The following is a 14,827-nucleotide window of genomic DNA, read 5'->3' on the forward strand; positions in this document are numbered from 1 at the left end:
TTTATTCTAGCTCAGATCTAGTGGCCACGGTTTAGAGAAGAGCACGGCGATTCAGGCGGCCCTTGCTATTTTGTTTGGTGCTCTATTAAATAAACTAGCTGTAATAATGGGATTCCAAAGCCATTATCTGCTCCAGACACGCGTCGGCTCTAGAGATTTACTTTTCCTTTGTTTTCTTTTCTGTCGCTCCCGCACCAAACCCTGATTGCTCCGCTCGGCTCCAAGCAGCTAAAACGGCCATCTGAAGGAACACCGCAAAGGTGCACAAGAGCAAGGATTGTTATCACCCTCGCACAATTCTTTCGAGCCTTGGCAATTTCATATATTTTAGATGCTCCTTTCATTTTTTGATCTAAGAACTAAGTGATCGAGATGAGAGAAGGATCTCCCAAGGATAGTCCACAGGTCCTTTTGGACCGGTTTAGCACGAATGTTAAAAGCATATGTAATTAGAGATGCTGTTTGCAGCCAATTTTCTCTGTTCTCTTTTTTTTTTTTTTTTTTGTGAGACTCGCTCAAGACCGGACCATCTGTTTGCCTGCATTGCACTATGGGGAAACTTGAACACACCGAGTCCAATCAGGCACTGGGGCAGCCTTTCTGATTATGACCCCCCTCCCCCCCCCTTCTACCCCTTCTACCCCTTCTACCCCACCTTCCCAGTTCCCCACCCCACCCCACTCCCCTCTGTAGCCATCCTGCTCATTACATCCAGATGAATATTTCCATAAGCCGCAGATGGATCCACACCTCGCATTTCACGCAGTGCCACTCTTACGTTGTAATTACGCTCCGAGGACTCATTTTCTGGTGTGTTAGAATGACAAGTTTTGCCAAGTAGATTCCATATTAATTATCCACGGTTTCAATTACACCTCTATGGAATCCATTTAATACTCATTAAGGCAACGCGTGGCGACGTGGCTGTTGTGTGTGTAATTGGGCCCAGTTGGTCAGATTACACTTCCCATAATGAAAAGGTTGTCTGATTGACCTCTGGAGCGTGGGGCCAGTAGCGGAGCCGCTCTTTCTTGGCCGAGTCGCGGATCGTTTTGGGCTCACTGCGTTCTTCACCCACCCCAGCCCCAGCCCCGATCCGTCTGGCAGAAGGCTCGTCCCCAGGCAGATGGCAGGGGCCGCGGTGCTGTCGGCTCTTTTGATGCCGCTTGGCATGGCAGGCCTGCTCCTCACAGCTGTGCGTGCCCCGGTACCATGGGGGGGACCCTACCCTGTGCCCAGGTACACAGGAAAGGCAGCCCGCGGCCAACAGGAACCTCTGACCGAGGCCAGCGAGACTCTCCACTCCAGATGGACAGACCTGCGTGAGACTGAGCAAGGAGGGCTGCGCTGGTCACCCAGCAGAAAAACAGACCCAAAGCGCGAGCCACCAAATCAAATGTGTTGGCAGCAGAATCCGTCATATCTTTTGGGGATTACACCACTCGCTATGAAAAGAAACCTTAAAAATAAGTCCTTTCTCCATTTTTTCCTTTTATTGTTTTTCATCTTTGTGTGTGTGTTTTGCTAAGACGAGCGCTCGTATGGCTCGGAGAATGGGGCCGCTGGCAGGATGTGCTAATGAATAGCTTCTGTATGGTAGCCCTGGGAGTGTCCCCTGAGCACAGAGCAGGTGTCCCCACTGAGCCTCAGCTCAAATTACCGCTAGCAGGCAGCCGTGCTCCAATTAGACTTATCCAAACATACAGGCCACGATGCACCAAAATTGCACCCGGAATGAAAAAAAAAAATAAAGCACGCTATAGCATTCTTTTCCAGGAGGTCCCAGGTTTTTCAGTCCTGTGTGTGTGTGAGCTGGTCTCGGTGCTGCTGGGTGTGAGACCGGCCAAAGCATGGCTGAGTGTGTGTGTGTGTGTCAGAGGGTGGAGTCTAGCCGCAAATGATCCGAGGAAAGGTCAATTAACAAAGGGGTTCAATGTATCTTGTTTTTTTTTATGTGTATGGGAGTGTATATGGGTGTATGGGAGTGTGTGTATGTGAGCACGTGTGTGTGTGTGTGAGCACGTGTGTGTGAATGGGAGTACACATGTAGCTGCTGCTTAGAGATTTTCCTCCTCCGCTCCTCAGAGTCTAGCCCTTCTGCTCTCCCTGCGCGCTGCCCGTGTCACCTTGCTCTTGTTGCAGGACTGTTTCCATGGGCAACGGGCATTCCCATGTGAATATGCTTGGACAGATGGTGGGATGGTGCCCTCAAAGAGGGCCTTTCAGTAAGGGGCCCTGGGAGTCTTCACTGTATCTTTTTTTATTTTTTTGTGTGTTTTACTGCTGCCCCTTCTGAAAAGATGTGTTCTGTGTGTGTGTGTGTGTGTGTGTGTGTGTGTGCGCGCGTGTGTGTGTGTGTGTGTGTGTGCGCGCGTTTGTGTGTGTGTGTGTGTGTGCGCGTCATCTCTCCTCCTGGCAGCCCCCTCGTGTGTGTGTGTGTTGTCAGCGAGCACATGAACCATGATGCACACATTACTTCCGCAGTCTTGTTGCAGCACTGACCCACTTCCTGTGTTGTGTTAGTGTTGTGTTAGTGTTGTCCGGTTGAGTCCAATCTGCCTGTCTGCTGACTCACCTCAGTAATGAGGTTGGTTAGTGTAGTCCGGTTGAGTCCAATCTGCCTGTCTGCCGACTCACCTCAGTAATGAGGTTGGTTAGTGTTGTCCGGTTGAGTCCAATCTGCCTGTCTGCTGATTCACCTCAGTAATGAGGTTGGTTAGTGTAGTCCGGTTGAGTCCAATCTGCCTGTCTGCCGACTCACCTCAGTAATGAGGTTGGTCCTGAGTGTGTTGGGATGAGCAATTGAGCCCTCTCCTCTACGCGTGCCCAAGCGCTAATGACTCACAGTATCCTCTATTAAAGGATGATGTGTGAGCGTGTGTGTGTGAGCGTGTGTGTGTGAGCGTGTGTGTGTGAGCGTGTGTGTGTGAGCGTGTGTTTGTGAGCGTGTGTTTGTGAGCGTGTGGGTGTGAGCGTGTGTGTGTGGGGGTGTGAGCGTGTGTGTGTGTGGGTGTGTGTGAGTGTGGGTGTGAGCGCGTGTGGGTGTGAGCGTGTGTGTGTGTGTGTGTGTGTGTGTGTGTGTGTGTGTGTGTGTGTGTGTGTGTGTGTGTGTGTGAGCGTGTGTGTGTGTGTGTGTGTGTGGGTGTGAGCGTGTGGGGGTGTGAGCGTGTGTGGGTGTGAGCGTGTGTGGGTGTGAGCGTGAGCGTGTGTGTGTGTGAGCGTGTGTGGGTGTTTGTGTGTGTGTGAGCGCGTGCGTGTGTGTGTGAGCGTGTGTGGGTGTGTGTGTGAGCGCGTGCGTGTCTGATGTCCCAGGCCCACCCCCCTCTGTAGTCGTGATGGGTTAGGGCCCATGTCAATACCAGGGACAACAGATACACCTCAAAATATCCTTCAAAAAGATTTCACATGCATATCTCGGTGTCTGAACGATGCACTGCCTAATTATCTAAACATCAATCTCATTATACGATTGCATGCCACAGGCTATCCAGTCTAAACGGTGGGAGGGTTGGGGGGGAGAAGAACTCGGATAAGAACTGAGGTTAAGGTAAGGGTAGGCATTGGAAACATCCCAAGTTTGTAGGGTAAGGGGTAAGGGGTTTGAGAGCCTGAATTAGGGGAAGGGAATAAAATGGAATACGAACCCTGATCACCCAAAGATCTTGCGCCAACAGGCTTCAGATAATATAATAAGGTTTATCACAACAGGATTCAGATAATATAATAAGGTTCATTCATCCCCAAGTAATCTGTCAGCGCCTCAGACATAACCACCGACTGCCTCAGACAACTCCTTTAAAGCTCCTTTGAAGGACCGTCCTTGAGAACCAAAAATCCAACAGAATTGTTGTGGTTGATTTGGCTACAAAGCCTCTAACACTCATCTCCACTGGACTTGTGTGTGTGTGTGTGTGTGTGTGTGTGTGTGTGTGTGTGTGTGTAGCCTCTAACACCCATCTCCACTGGTCTTGTGTGTGTGCTTGCCAACCTCATTCCCTCGCGTCCGCTACCAGTTCTGCATACTTCTAGCTTCTTCCTTTCAAAGGCCTCCTCAAATCGCATCTTCAAAGGGAATCATTAACTCAATAGAGTAAACAATACACTCACGCCCAGAGTACAACACCACGCCTGATTTCATAGCGGTCACAGTCTCCAATCTCCAATCCCACGCTTTGCCCCATTTGCCCCTCGTCTGTACCTGCCCGGTGACCACTGTTCTGCCCCTCTCGCACACAAAAGACATTCTACTGTCCCTGTCATTAACCGGCAGAGAGTCAACCTCAACCCGTTTATTCTGAAGCAAACACGCTAATGATTTTAAAACCTGATTATCTCTCCATGTGTAGCGACCCTGGGTCAGGCTGGTTTCACACCCAGCCAGAATAGGTTTTAATGAGCGACGCCAATACACAACTGGCAGCTGAATTAAAGCGAATGAAAGGGAACAATAAAAGGAAATAAACAACTAAAATGATTAAAAGACTAAACGACACCGGAATGAAGCTTTTAAAGTGACGTGTATATAAAGTGGAATATAAATAAATAGGTACAACCATAAAAACGGATCATTAAAATAAGAGCACTAATGCATAGATAAAATGGAAAATAAATGGATATATGAAACTAATGGATAAGGAAGTGAAAAAACACAGATTGGAGTAAAACATAATAAAATACCAACAAGGTGTCGGTGTAGACTTCACCAGAAACATAAAGCAACCTAAGAATAAAAAAGACTAAGACTAAAACTAAAAGCACAAACAAAAGCACATCAGACTGAACTCAAATGCACTAAAAAGTGTGTCCAAGTTTGTTTCTAGTCTGTATGTTAAGAGTCTCTTAAACAGGCAGCTTATCTGATATAAAATGGGAGGCTGTTCCATAATTTAGGACCAACAACAGTTGGTAGTAACCTCTCTGACCACAGGAGGAGCTGTTGTTTTATGCATGCCGCTCTGGCTCCTCAGTGACACCCTTTCTCCTCAGTCTCTCTCTGCTTCTCTCTCTTTCTCTCTCTCTGCTTCTCTCTCTCTCTCCCCCCTCTCTCTCTTCCTCCTCTCTCTCTCTCTGCTTCTCTCTCTCTCTCTCCCCACCCCCTTTCTCTTCAGTCTCTCTCTGCTTCTCTCTCTCTGCTTCTCTCTCTCTCTCCCCTCTCTCTCTCTCTCTCTCTCTCTCTCTCTCTCTCTCTCTCTCTCTCTCTCTCTCTCTCTCTCTCCTCTCCTCTCTCTCTCTCTTCTCTCTCTTCCTCCCCCCTCTCTCACTCTCTCTCTCTCTTTCTCTCTCTTCCTCCCCCCTCTCTCACTCTCTTCTCCTCACTCTCCTCTCTCTCTCTCTTCTCTCTCTCTCCCTCTCTCCTCCCCCCTCCGTGTCCTTGTTTTCTGATGAGCAAGGGTGCATCAGTGGGATGTTGTGCTCTATGAGTCCTCTCCAGACTCCAGACGTTATTACTGCATTACTGTGGCCCTCTGCCCTCCCTGGGACCTCGCTCGGCACCAAAGGCCCCTCCCTGGGACCCCTCGCTCGGCACCAAAGGCCCCTGCATGCACTGACTGAGTAATGGGAGGCATCCCGTATGGTCTATGATATTCCACGACAGCATCACACACTTCTTGAATGGAGCAAAGTCCTCCTCTAGCAGATGCATTCTACACTGTGCGCCATCTCTCATCTCTACCACTTGTGGAGTGGCCGTGTGTGTTGTATGGTAATGTAGGACTTTGTGTTTTGTGTGTGTGTGTGTGTGTTGGTTGTATGGTAATGTAGGACTTTATGTTTGAAGTGTGTGTGTGTGTGTGTTGTTTAGGACGTTGTGTTTTGTGTGTGTGTGTGTGTGTGTGTGTGTGTTGGTTGTATGGTAATGTAGGACTTTGTGTTTTGTGTTTGTGTGTGTGTGTGTGTGTTGGTTGTATGGTAATGTAGGACTTTGTGTTTTGTGTGGGTGTGTGTTGGTTGTATGGTAATGTAGGACTTTGTGTTTTAAGTGTGTGTGTGTGTGTGTGTGGGATTCAGGCCTGGCGCTCTCTGCGTACGCTGTGCCTGCCCTGTCAATCTGAGCATGTTCACTGCACCTCGCAGTTCCACTGGCGTTGCCAAGGAGACTGAGAGGAGCTGGCAGGGCCCTGTTTAATATGAAAGATGTGAAGTTTTTCAAAGGCTTCAGTATGGATACTCAGACTTACCTGAGAGACCATAGAGGTCTGGTGTGTGTGTGTGCGTGTGTGAGGGCACAGTAGGGCTGTGTATTGGCAAGAATCTGTCCATATGATACGCATCTTGATGCAGGGGTGATATACTGTGTTTCTTTTTTGGTTAGGGGTTTAACCACATAACACGAGTCTTTGCATGTAAAAATAAAAAAATTCTGGTATTTGTAATTTTGTCTACAAGCACCTCTGTCCAAATAGTTTAGACCACCTGTAGCCCACGGGACAGCCCCACTTCCAGGTAGTGGTATGGCTGTGCGGTTGTCCCATGGAACCAGGAAGTGAATATGAAGTTGAACGGTAGTGAGTGTAACTCTATACAGAGTTGAGACAAAATTCATACAGATGATGTGTGAACATGGCAAATTTGGATTGAGTATTTCGGATCAAGCATTTCAAACCTCTGTTGTTTGAAAAATGCCGGTAGGCCTTTCCCTGCACAACATAGTCTGTTTGATTGAAAGTTAATACCGTAATTTCCGGACTATAAGCCGCTACTTTTTTCCCACGCTTTGAACCTCGCGGCTTAAACAATGACGCGGCTAATTTATGGATTATGATACCTGTGACTGTATACGGTGGCTTTGTGTTTACAGTGGCTTTGTGGAGCTAGGATGCTAGCATGGATGCAGCCGCATGGATGCTTAGCTCCACGCGATTTCTCAGTATCTCTCAATAACTTAACTAATGTCAAAATAACCACAGTCTACCGGCGTAGACAGAACACAACTCAAAACACTTTAGAAAATTTAAAAAAAGTTTACAACAATACAAATCCAGTCTTTTCAAGTTCTTTAGCTCACTGGTTTCAAACTAGCGTCTTTCTTCTATCTCTCTGTCTTCAATCTAACGTTCTAGCTTCTGATTGACTCTTGCAACTGTGCTCTCTTAAAGCAACAGTGCACTTATCGTAACTGGCAAAACTAATAATATGCATCACTATTGTATTACTTTTGATATTCATTTTAGCCTGTGTAAAGTTAATTTGTTTCAATGTACCGGTAGGCACCTGCGGCTTATAGACATGTGCGGCTTATTTATGTTAAAAATAATTATTTTTAAAAAATTCAGTGGGTGATGCTTATATTCAGGTGCGTTCAATAGTCCGGAAATTACGATATATGGTAAATGGTGGTTGGTGACCAAATTAACTTTAAACCCGTTATCAGAATCAGGTTTTATTGGCCAAGTAAGTTTGCACAAACAAGGAATTTTTCTTGGTAAAGTGACTCTCAGTGTGCTTACACAAAATATACATTACAACACAATACAATACAAAACAAACAGTGCAACAGTGCAACGAAGTTTAAGAAAGTATACACAAGGCGGAATGGCTGTATACAGTAGCTGTGAAACAGTAGTGCAAAGAAGAAGTGGAGGGATAAATATATAAATATGTATGCTATAGTGGGTTAGCTGTTTAGTAGTGAGACGGCGAGGGGGAAGAAACTGTTTTTGTGTCTGGAGGTTTTGGCGAACAGTGATCTGTAGCGTCTACCAGAGGGGAGGAGTTTGAATAGTTTGTGTCCGGGGTGTGAGGGGACTCTGCAGTGATTTTTTCCTATGTATAACAAAGACAGAAAATGGACTAACAGCAGTGGTAGGTCAGCCCCGGTGTTACTCTGCCTGCAAATGGCTGTTTTTGAGAATCGATACAGTTTCACAAAACATAATATTTTGCGATACTGAAGTGTATTGATATTTTCTTACACCCCTAGTGTGCGGATGCAACTAATGTGTGTTTCGAGGGGAATATTAAAGGAGAGCATCCTGCCTTCCGATTCTGTCCATTCAGTGTAGTAGGAGGACTAGTAGCAACAGTAGGACTCCGGTACTAGAAGTGCAAATAGACTATTATAGTAACATTAGGAATGAATAAAACCAGGAGGAGAATGAGTTGGTAGAAGACGGAATACATTTACATTTAGTCATTTAGCAGACGCTTTTATCCAAAGCGACTTACAAGGATGTATACACATTGTACATTTACACTCATGGCACACTGCACATCAGGAGCAATTAGGGGTTCAGTGTCTTGCTCAAGGACGCTTCGACAGGGAATCGAACTAGCAACCTTCCGATTACTAAACGACTTCTCTACCTCCTGTACCACTGCCGCTCCGGTATAATACAGAAGTGTGAAGGTTACAGCAACACAAACATGTGAGTGTTTGCTCCTTGAACACTCCTAATCTCTGGGCTGTATATGCGCAGATGTATAGTGTATGAGTGTACCTGCCTCATGCAGCCATGAAACCAATAGATTCAGCTGATCTATCTGCCTTTCATCGATTCGTGGGCTGCCTCGTCTAAAGCCAGCCCTGTCTGGAGTTAGTTACCATGGCTTTGATCGCTCCGTCCGGACGCAAAGGCAGGCCCTTACACCAAGTGAGCGCCGCCACTTGCCCAATGCTAAGGCAATAATAGGCAGAAATATCCATGAATGTGACGGGTCAGTTTTCAATAGCGGCCTGCAGACATGCACGGCTGGGCCAGCAGGAAGCCACGAGATCCCAGGAATGTCAATTTACTCTTTTTGTGTGGGTCTCTCACCAGGTACATCAGAACAACGTGTGTGGCAGTGGTCGCAGAGAGCAGCCCAACTCTTCAGTCATCGTGCGGGGCCGTGTGAGGCCCCTGCTGTGTGATGTTGGCCCTCCTCGCTAACTCTGTTCCTCTTTCTCTCTCTCCCTCTTTGTTCTGGCCCCTTTTTTTTTTTTTTTGCAGAGGAAGAGGTGGAAAATTTCGATGTTTCCAGCCTGCAGGAGGAAGCTCTGCGGAACATCGAGGCGGACAGCTTCTGGTGCATGAGCAAGCTGCTGGACGGCATTCAGGTAAATTGATTCCCCCTCTGCCAGTGCGCTGGGCTGATTAAATTCACGCCGTGTGTGTGTGTGTGTGTGTGTGTGTGTGTGTGGGTGTGTGTAGAGCACCTCTGGGAAAGAAAGAGTGGTGGTGCTTGCTTTGTGTGTGTGTGTGTGTGTGTGTGTGTGTGTGTGTGTGTGTGTGTGTGTGTGTGTGTGTGTGAGTGTGAGTGTGAGAGAGAGAGAGAGAGAGTGTTGTGTGTCAGAAGAGGAGAGTCCCCTGCGCGTAGGTGTCCCATCCTGCGCTGCTCTTAGTCTCTTGTTTCTCCAGGAATAAAGCGCATAATGATGAATATTCTCCCCCTGCACTGTCGTCACATTCAGCCCCTTTGCTCAGAGGGCTCCTTTTGAAATGAATCGCCATGGGAACAGCGTAACCCCCCCCCCCCCCCCCTCCTTCACTTTCCTCCTTCCTCCTCCCTCTCTCTAGTGCTCTAATTGATTTAGGGCCATAAAAGCATCGGTGTTGTTTTGGTATGCCTGATGTATCGTGCCCTAGACACCACTGTCTGCCAGGTAGGTAGGTGGTTGGCTTGTGGCTTGTGGCTTGAGGTATCGCCCATCATATCTAAAGTGCTGCTCTGTACAAACAGCACCGCTTCCAGGTGGCTTCGCCTGAGACTTGGGGCTGGGGCTTTTTGCTGGCATCGAGTAAAGACAAGCAAAGTGATGAAGCCAGAGAAAGAGCTGTTGATCATTTTTTTTTTCTCAATCAAAAAGCCTGCTAGCTTACACCTACACACACACACACACACACACACACACACTCATCCATGCCCCGATACTCTGAAAAAAAACCCACACACACACACACACACACACACACACATACAAACGCTCGCACTCACTTCAAACACACACACACACACACACACACACACACACACACACAGTCACACACACTCTGGCTCTCTCCAGATGATAGCCCCTCCACTCAGAAGGCATTTGTATTCGCAGGCTCACCCTTTCTCACCAGCAGTAGATTAAAATGCACTCCCAGTCACAGAACCTTTTGTGGCGTTTTGTCTCTAATTACTGCAGTAATTTGTGTGTACAAAGCAGATTCTCATAGGCGCTAATGATTTTCTCCTCTCATTGTTTTCTTTCACAACTTCACAGTACAGAGCACTACTACAACACATTTGCTCTCAGGTTGTGAAACACAGTCTTGTGTGGTGTGTGTGTGTGTGTGTGTGTGTGTGGTGTGTGTGTGTGTGTGTGTGTGTGTGTGTGTGGTGTGTGTGTGTGGTGTGTGTGTGTGTTGTGTGTGTGTGTGTTTGTGTTTGCTCACGCAGATGCTCAGTCGTTTCTGAGGTTCAGCTCATTGCCACAGAAATAATTGTTAATCACAACTTTTTTTTTTCCCCCTGCACATGGGGTCATGTGATTGATTGTATGAAGCCTCCAGATACTGACAATCTTCCAGTCATCTCACTTGACCCATATACACAGAAAGTAAAAAAAAAACACACAATATTGTCTAGCTGGAGGTAATACTTTATTAATAACAGGTTTTTATGATGGAGACTGGACCTGTGGTAATTTGATGGTCAGGCTGTTGCATCTTTGAAGTGATGTCCTGCATAGCAGTGGGAGCAAAAGATTGTTACATTTACATTTAGTCATTTAGCAGACGCTTTTGTCCAAAGCGACGTACAAGGGAGAGAACAGTCAAGCTAAGAGCAATAAAAAAGCATGGTGTAACAATAAATACTACTTTACATGAGAATTAGAAAAACAACAACCTAGAAAAGAGGAAAAAGAAGTGCAGGAATGTAACTGCTGAAGTGCAAGTTGTTCTTGTAATGACTATAAACTTGTTTTACTGTCAGCCCTACTCCTAAACCTGAGTGATCTTTGCAGAACTCTGTGTGTGGGTGGTGATTGTAGCTTTCAAGCCTAGCCTTCTTACTTACTTACTTACTTACCAGCTCATGGAACCATTCTGACCTTTGCCGGTTCTTCAAGTGGCTGACTCTTAACTGCCAGTCCGTCCCTGAAGCTAGCACACCATCCACAAGCACTTTCCGTGTGTGTGTGTGTGTGTGTGTGTGTGTGTGTGTGTGTGTGTGTGTGTGTGCAAGTGTGTGTGTGTGTGTGTGTGTGTGTTGTGCAAGTTTGAATAAGAGAGGTTGTGCTACTTAGCACCCCCTCTAGCCTACATAACTCATTCCCAGTTGTGCCGTTGTGCCAGGATGGTCTCCGGGGTTGTTGGATAAAAACACCTGAACAACACAGTTTCTGTCTTCTCCTGCCTGCCCTCGCCATGAAACTCCAAATAAATGTTTCTGTCTCTCTCTCTTGCCAACCCCACACACACACACACACACACACACACACACACACACACACACACACACACACACACACACACACACACACACACACACACACACACACACACACACACACACACACACACACACACACACACACACGTACACCTGCAGACACAGCACACAGTCTGTTTCCAGGCTGACCTCTGTGGATGTGCAGGTGCTTGTAGTACTAATCCTCCCTGGCTATTCTTAAAAAGTGATTGCGCCGACAGACGGAAGGCGCGGCGTTTACAGGCTCTCACCCGTCCCCCGGGGACGGCGGCAAACAGCACTCAATCAGTGATAAATTAGGCTTCCCTGGCAAACACCGAACCGCTCCCCCGTGCATCGCAAAACAACGGCAGAAAACTCTGACAGGAGCGTCAGGGCAGCAGCTGTTGGAGAGGATGAGTGACGGCTCGTGGCGTCCCCCGGAGCCCCCGGACTGCTGGAGCGCTGCCGTGCCACACCGCACCGCACCGCACCGCACCGCACCACACCGCGCCGCACCGCACCGCACCGCACGGCACGGCACCGCACCGCACCACACCACACCGCACCACACCGCACCGCACCGCGCTGGAAGCAGCATGCTGCGTAGCCTGGAGAAGCCCCACCCCTCTGATTAACGGTGCTGGCTGATCCGGAAACAGACGCATGGGCTTAGATGCAGGGAGGGCCTCCTGACCTGGCTGATCTGGAAACAGACGCATGGGCTTAGATGCAGCGAGGGCCTCCTGACCTGGCTGATCTGGAAACAGACGCATGGGCTTAGATGCAGGGAGGGCCTCCTGACTCTGCTGATCCGGAAACAGACGCATGGGCTTAGATGCAGCGAGGGCCTCCTGACCGGGCTGATCTGGAAACAGACGCATGGGCTTAGATGCAGGAGGGCCTCCTGACTGGGCTGATCTGGAAACAGACGCATGGGCTTAGATGCAGGGAGGGCCTCCTGACTGGGCTGATCTGGAAACAGACGCATGGGCTTAGATGCAGGGAGGGCCTCCTGACTGGGCTGATCTGGAAACAGACGCATGGGCTTAGATGCAGCGAGGGCCTCCTGACTGGGCTGATCTGGAAACAGACGCATGGGCTTAGATGCAGGGAGGGCCTCCTGACTGGGCTGTCTCTCGGGGGCGGCGTGGAAAGCGAGAATTCTAAGTGTTGCTGCTGCCGCTTCCTTTGAGTGCATATGGTGGCATCAAGTCTGAATGTGAAACCACTTTCCGAGGCTTGAATGGGGCATTGTTGGGTGCAGCTCCCAAACGGAGCGCTCTTGAACAATGCAGGGGTTCTGCTCTGCACAGTGTGTGGCCCCCAATAGGCATCTGACAAACGGAGTTTAGTGCTTCTGCAGTGGAATGCTCACAACTATCTGTGGAAATGGCAGAATTGTAGCGGTGTGTGTAGCTGTGTTTGTGTGTGTCTGAGAGAGACGGAGAGGCTGTGTATTGTCTGTCTGTAAAGGTGTGTGTGTGTAGAGAGAGAGTGTGTGTTTTGCCTCCGTGTGAGTGTGTTTGTGTGTGTAGAGAGAGAGTGTGTGTTTGCCTCCGTGTGAGTGTGTTTGTGTGTGTCTGAGAGAGACGGAGAGGCTGTGTATTGTCTGTCTGTAGAGGTGTGTGTGTGTGTGTGTGTAGAGAGAGAGTGTGTGTTTGCCTCTGTGTGAGTGTGTTTGTGGCCGGTGTGCTTGTGTTGCTGTGCGGGTTGTGTCTGGCCTCAGAGGAAGTGTAATATTGAGTGAAGTTAAACACTGGCAGTGACAGGTTTAGCACAGCTCATGACAGCGGCACCCATGGGAGAGAGCCGCCTCTAATTACAGCTGCCTGTCTGCTCAGCCAGCCTCACTCACTCTCATTCTCTCACTCTCTTTCTCTCCATTTCTTTCTGTTTCCCTCCATTTCTCTCTCCCTGTCCCTCTCTCCATCCGCCTGTCTGTCTTTCCACTCTTCTCTTCTCTTCTCTCTCTCCTTCTGTGTCTGTGTCTTTTCATTCATATTCCTCTCTCTCAACTCCTCAGTCCAAAGCCCTGACACCTGTTCGTCTCTCTTCCAGATAGGACTCATTAGGAGCTTGTGGGCCACCTGTTATTCACACACACACACACACACAACACACACACACACAACACACACACACACACACACACACACACCACACCACACACACACACACACACACACACACACACAGAGAGAGTGAGAGAGAGAGAGTGAGACTGAGAGAGTGAGAGTGAGAGTGAGAGTGAGAGTGAGAGTGAGAGAGAGAAAGAGAGAGAGAGAGAGAGAGAGAGAGAGAGAGAGAAAGAAAACAGTGCTGTCTCACCATGGCTGACTGCTCCTCCCCACAGCCAGGGTGCAGCACCTGGCTCCCTCTCCCTCTCTCTCTCCGCTCCTGGGCTGGGCTGAGCCCCACGTGCATGTCCACTAATGGGGAGGAGGATGACCTGTGCTCGGGGAGGTGGGCTGGGCTGGAGCAGCACAGCCTGGTTGGTCCAGCACACACTGGCCTAGATGTTTGGGGACTGAGGTGGTGCAGTGGCCACTCGCTCACCCTGAAACAGAGGGGCAGGATGGGCAGCGTGGCCCGTAGCTATAGTGGGGGTTGGGGGGGGGGGGGGGGGGGTGAAGGGAGAGTACATCACAGCCTGGCTGAGATAGCAACACCATATGAGGATGTACAGGACGGAGAGGGAGGGAGGGAGGGAGGGAGGGAGGGAGATGGAAGCCAGCCCAGGCATGCATGGTGTTGGCAGAGCACAGGAGGACCACAGCTCTCATCCACTCACACCACAGCTCTCATCCACTCACACCACAGCTCTCATCCACTCACACCACAGCTCTCATCCACTCACACCACAGCTCTCATCCACTCACACCACAGCCGGCCGATGCCGTGATCTCACCCCTCCAAGGTAGTATCCTCTTCAGCCCGATGGCATGCGCTCGCCTCCTCTCTCTTTTCTTCCTCTTTCTTTCTTTCCTGTTTTCTCTTATTCTTTCTTCTCATCTGTCATGTTTCATATTTTTCATACGCCTCCATTTGCATCTTCGATCACGGCCCCCCTCGTGGCCCCAGGGCTGCAGCTGTTGTTCAGTTCCAGTTGTAATGCGCACACACACACACACACACACACACACACACACACACACACACACACACACACACACACACACACACGCATACACACGCACACATTCGCTCTCTATCTCTCTCTCTCAAGAAAGGAAAACAAATATCTAGTAAAAATATAAAAGCCACATTAAGGCCATCTGTGGCATCCAGATGGAAAGTGGTGTTTTTTTTCCCCGTCAAGTGTCTCAAATAGTTGTGCTGTTATTGCACATCAGAGATGTGTTTGTTCAGCTATGATTTACCTTTTAACAGCGTCAATTGTTCTACATTTGACTTTCATTAAGGACTAAATATATGAAAAGAGGCACTC

At 48.7% G+C, this 14,827-nt stretch overlaps 1 protein-coding gene across 6 annotated transcripts in view; it reads left to right on the forward strand.

Annotated features, from left to right (window-relative positions):
- tbc1d22a (TBC1 domain family, member 22a) overlaps positions 1 to 14,827 on the forward strand; it is a 110,607-nt gene that overhangs the window by 36,121 nt on the left and 59,659 nt on the right. For all 6 annotated transcript variants that reach the window (XM_031583091.2, XM_031583093.2, XM_031583092.2 and 3 more), the window contains one exon: positions 8,931 to 9,037. In XM_031583091.2, the coding sequence (XP_031438951.1) occupies positions 8,931 to 9,037 (107 nt within the window). The remainder of the gene's footprint in view (positions 1 to 8,930; positions 9,038 to 14,827) is intronic.

Source organism: Clupea harengus, chromosome 16, assembly GCF_900700415.2.
Source record: "Clupea harengus chromosome 16, Ch_v2.0.2, whole genome shotgun sequence".
In the NCBI taxonomy this organism is placed as follows: domain Eukaryota; kingdom Metazoa; phylum Chordata; class Actinopteri; order Clupeiformes; family Clupeidae; genus Clupea; species Clupea harengus.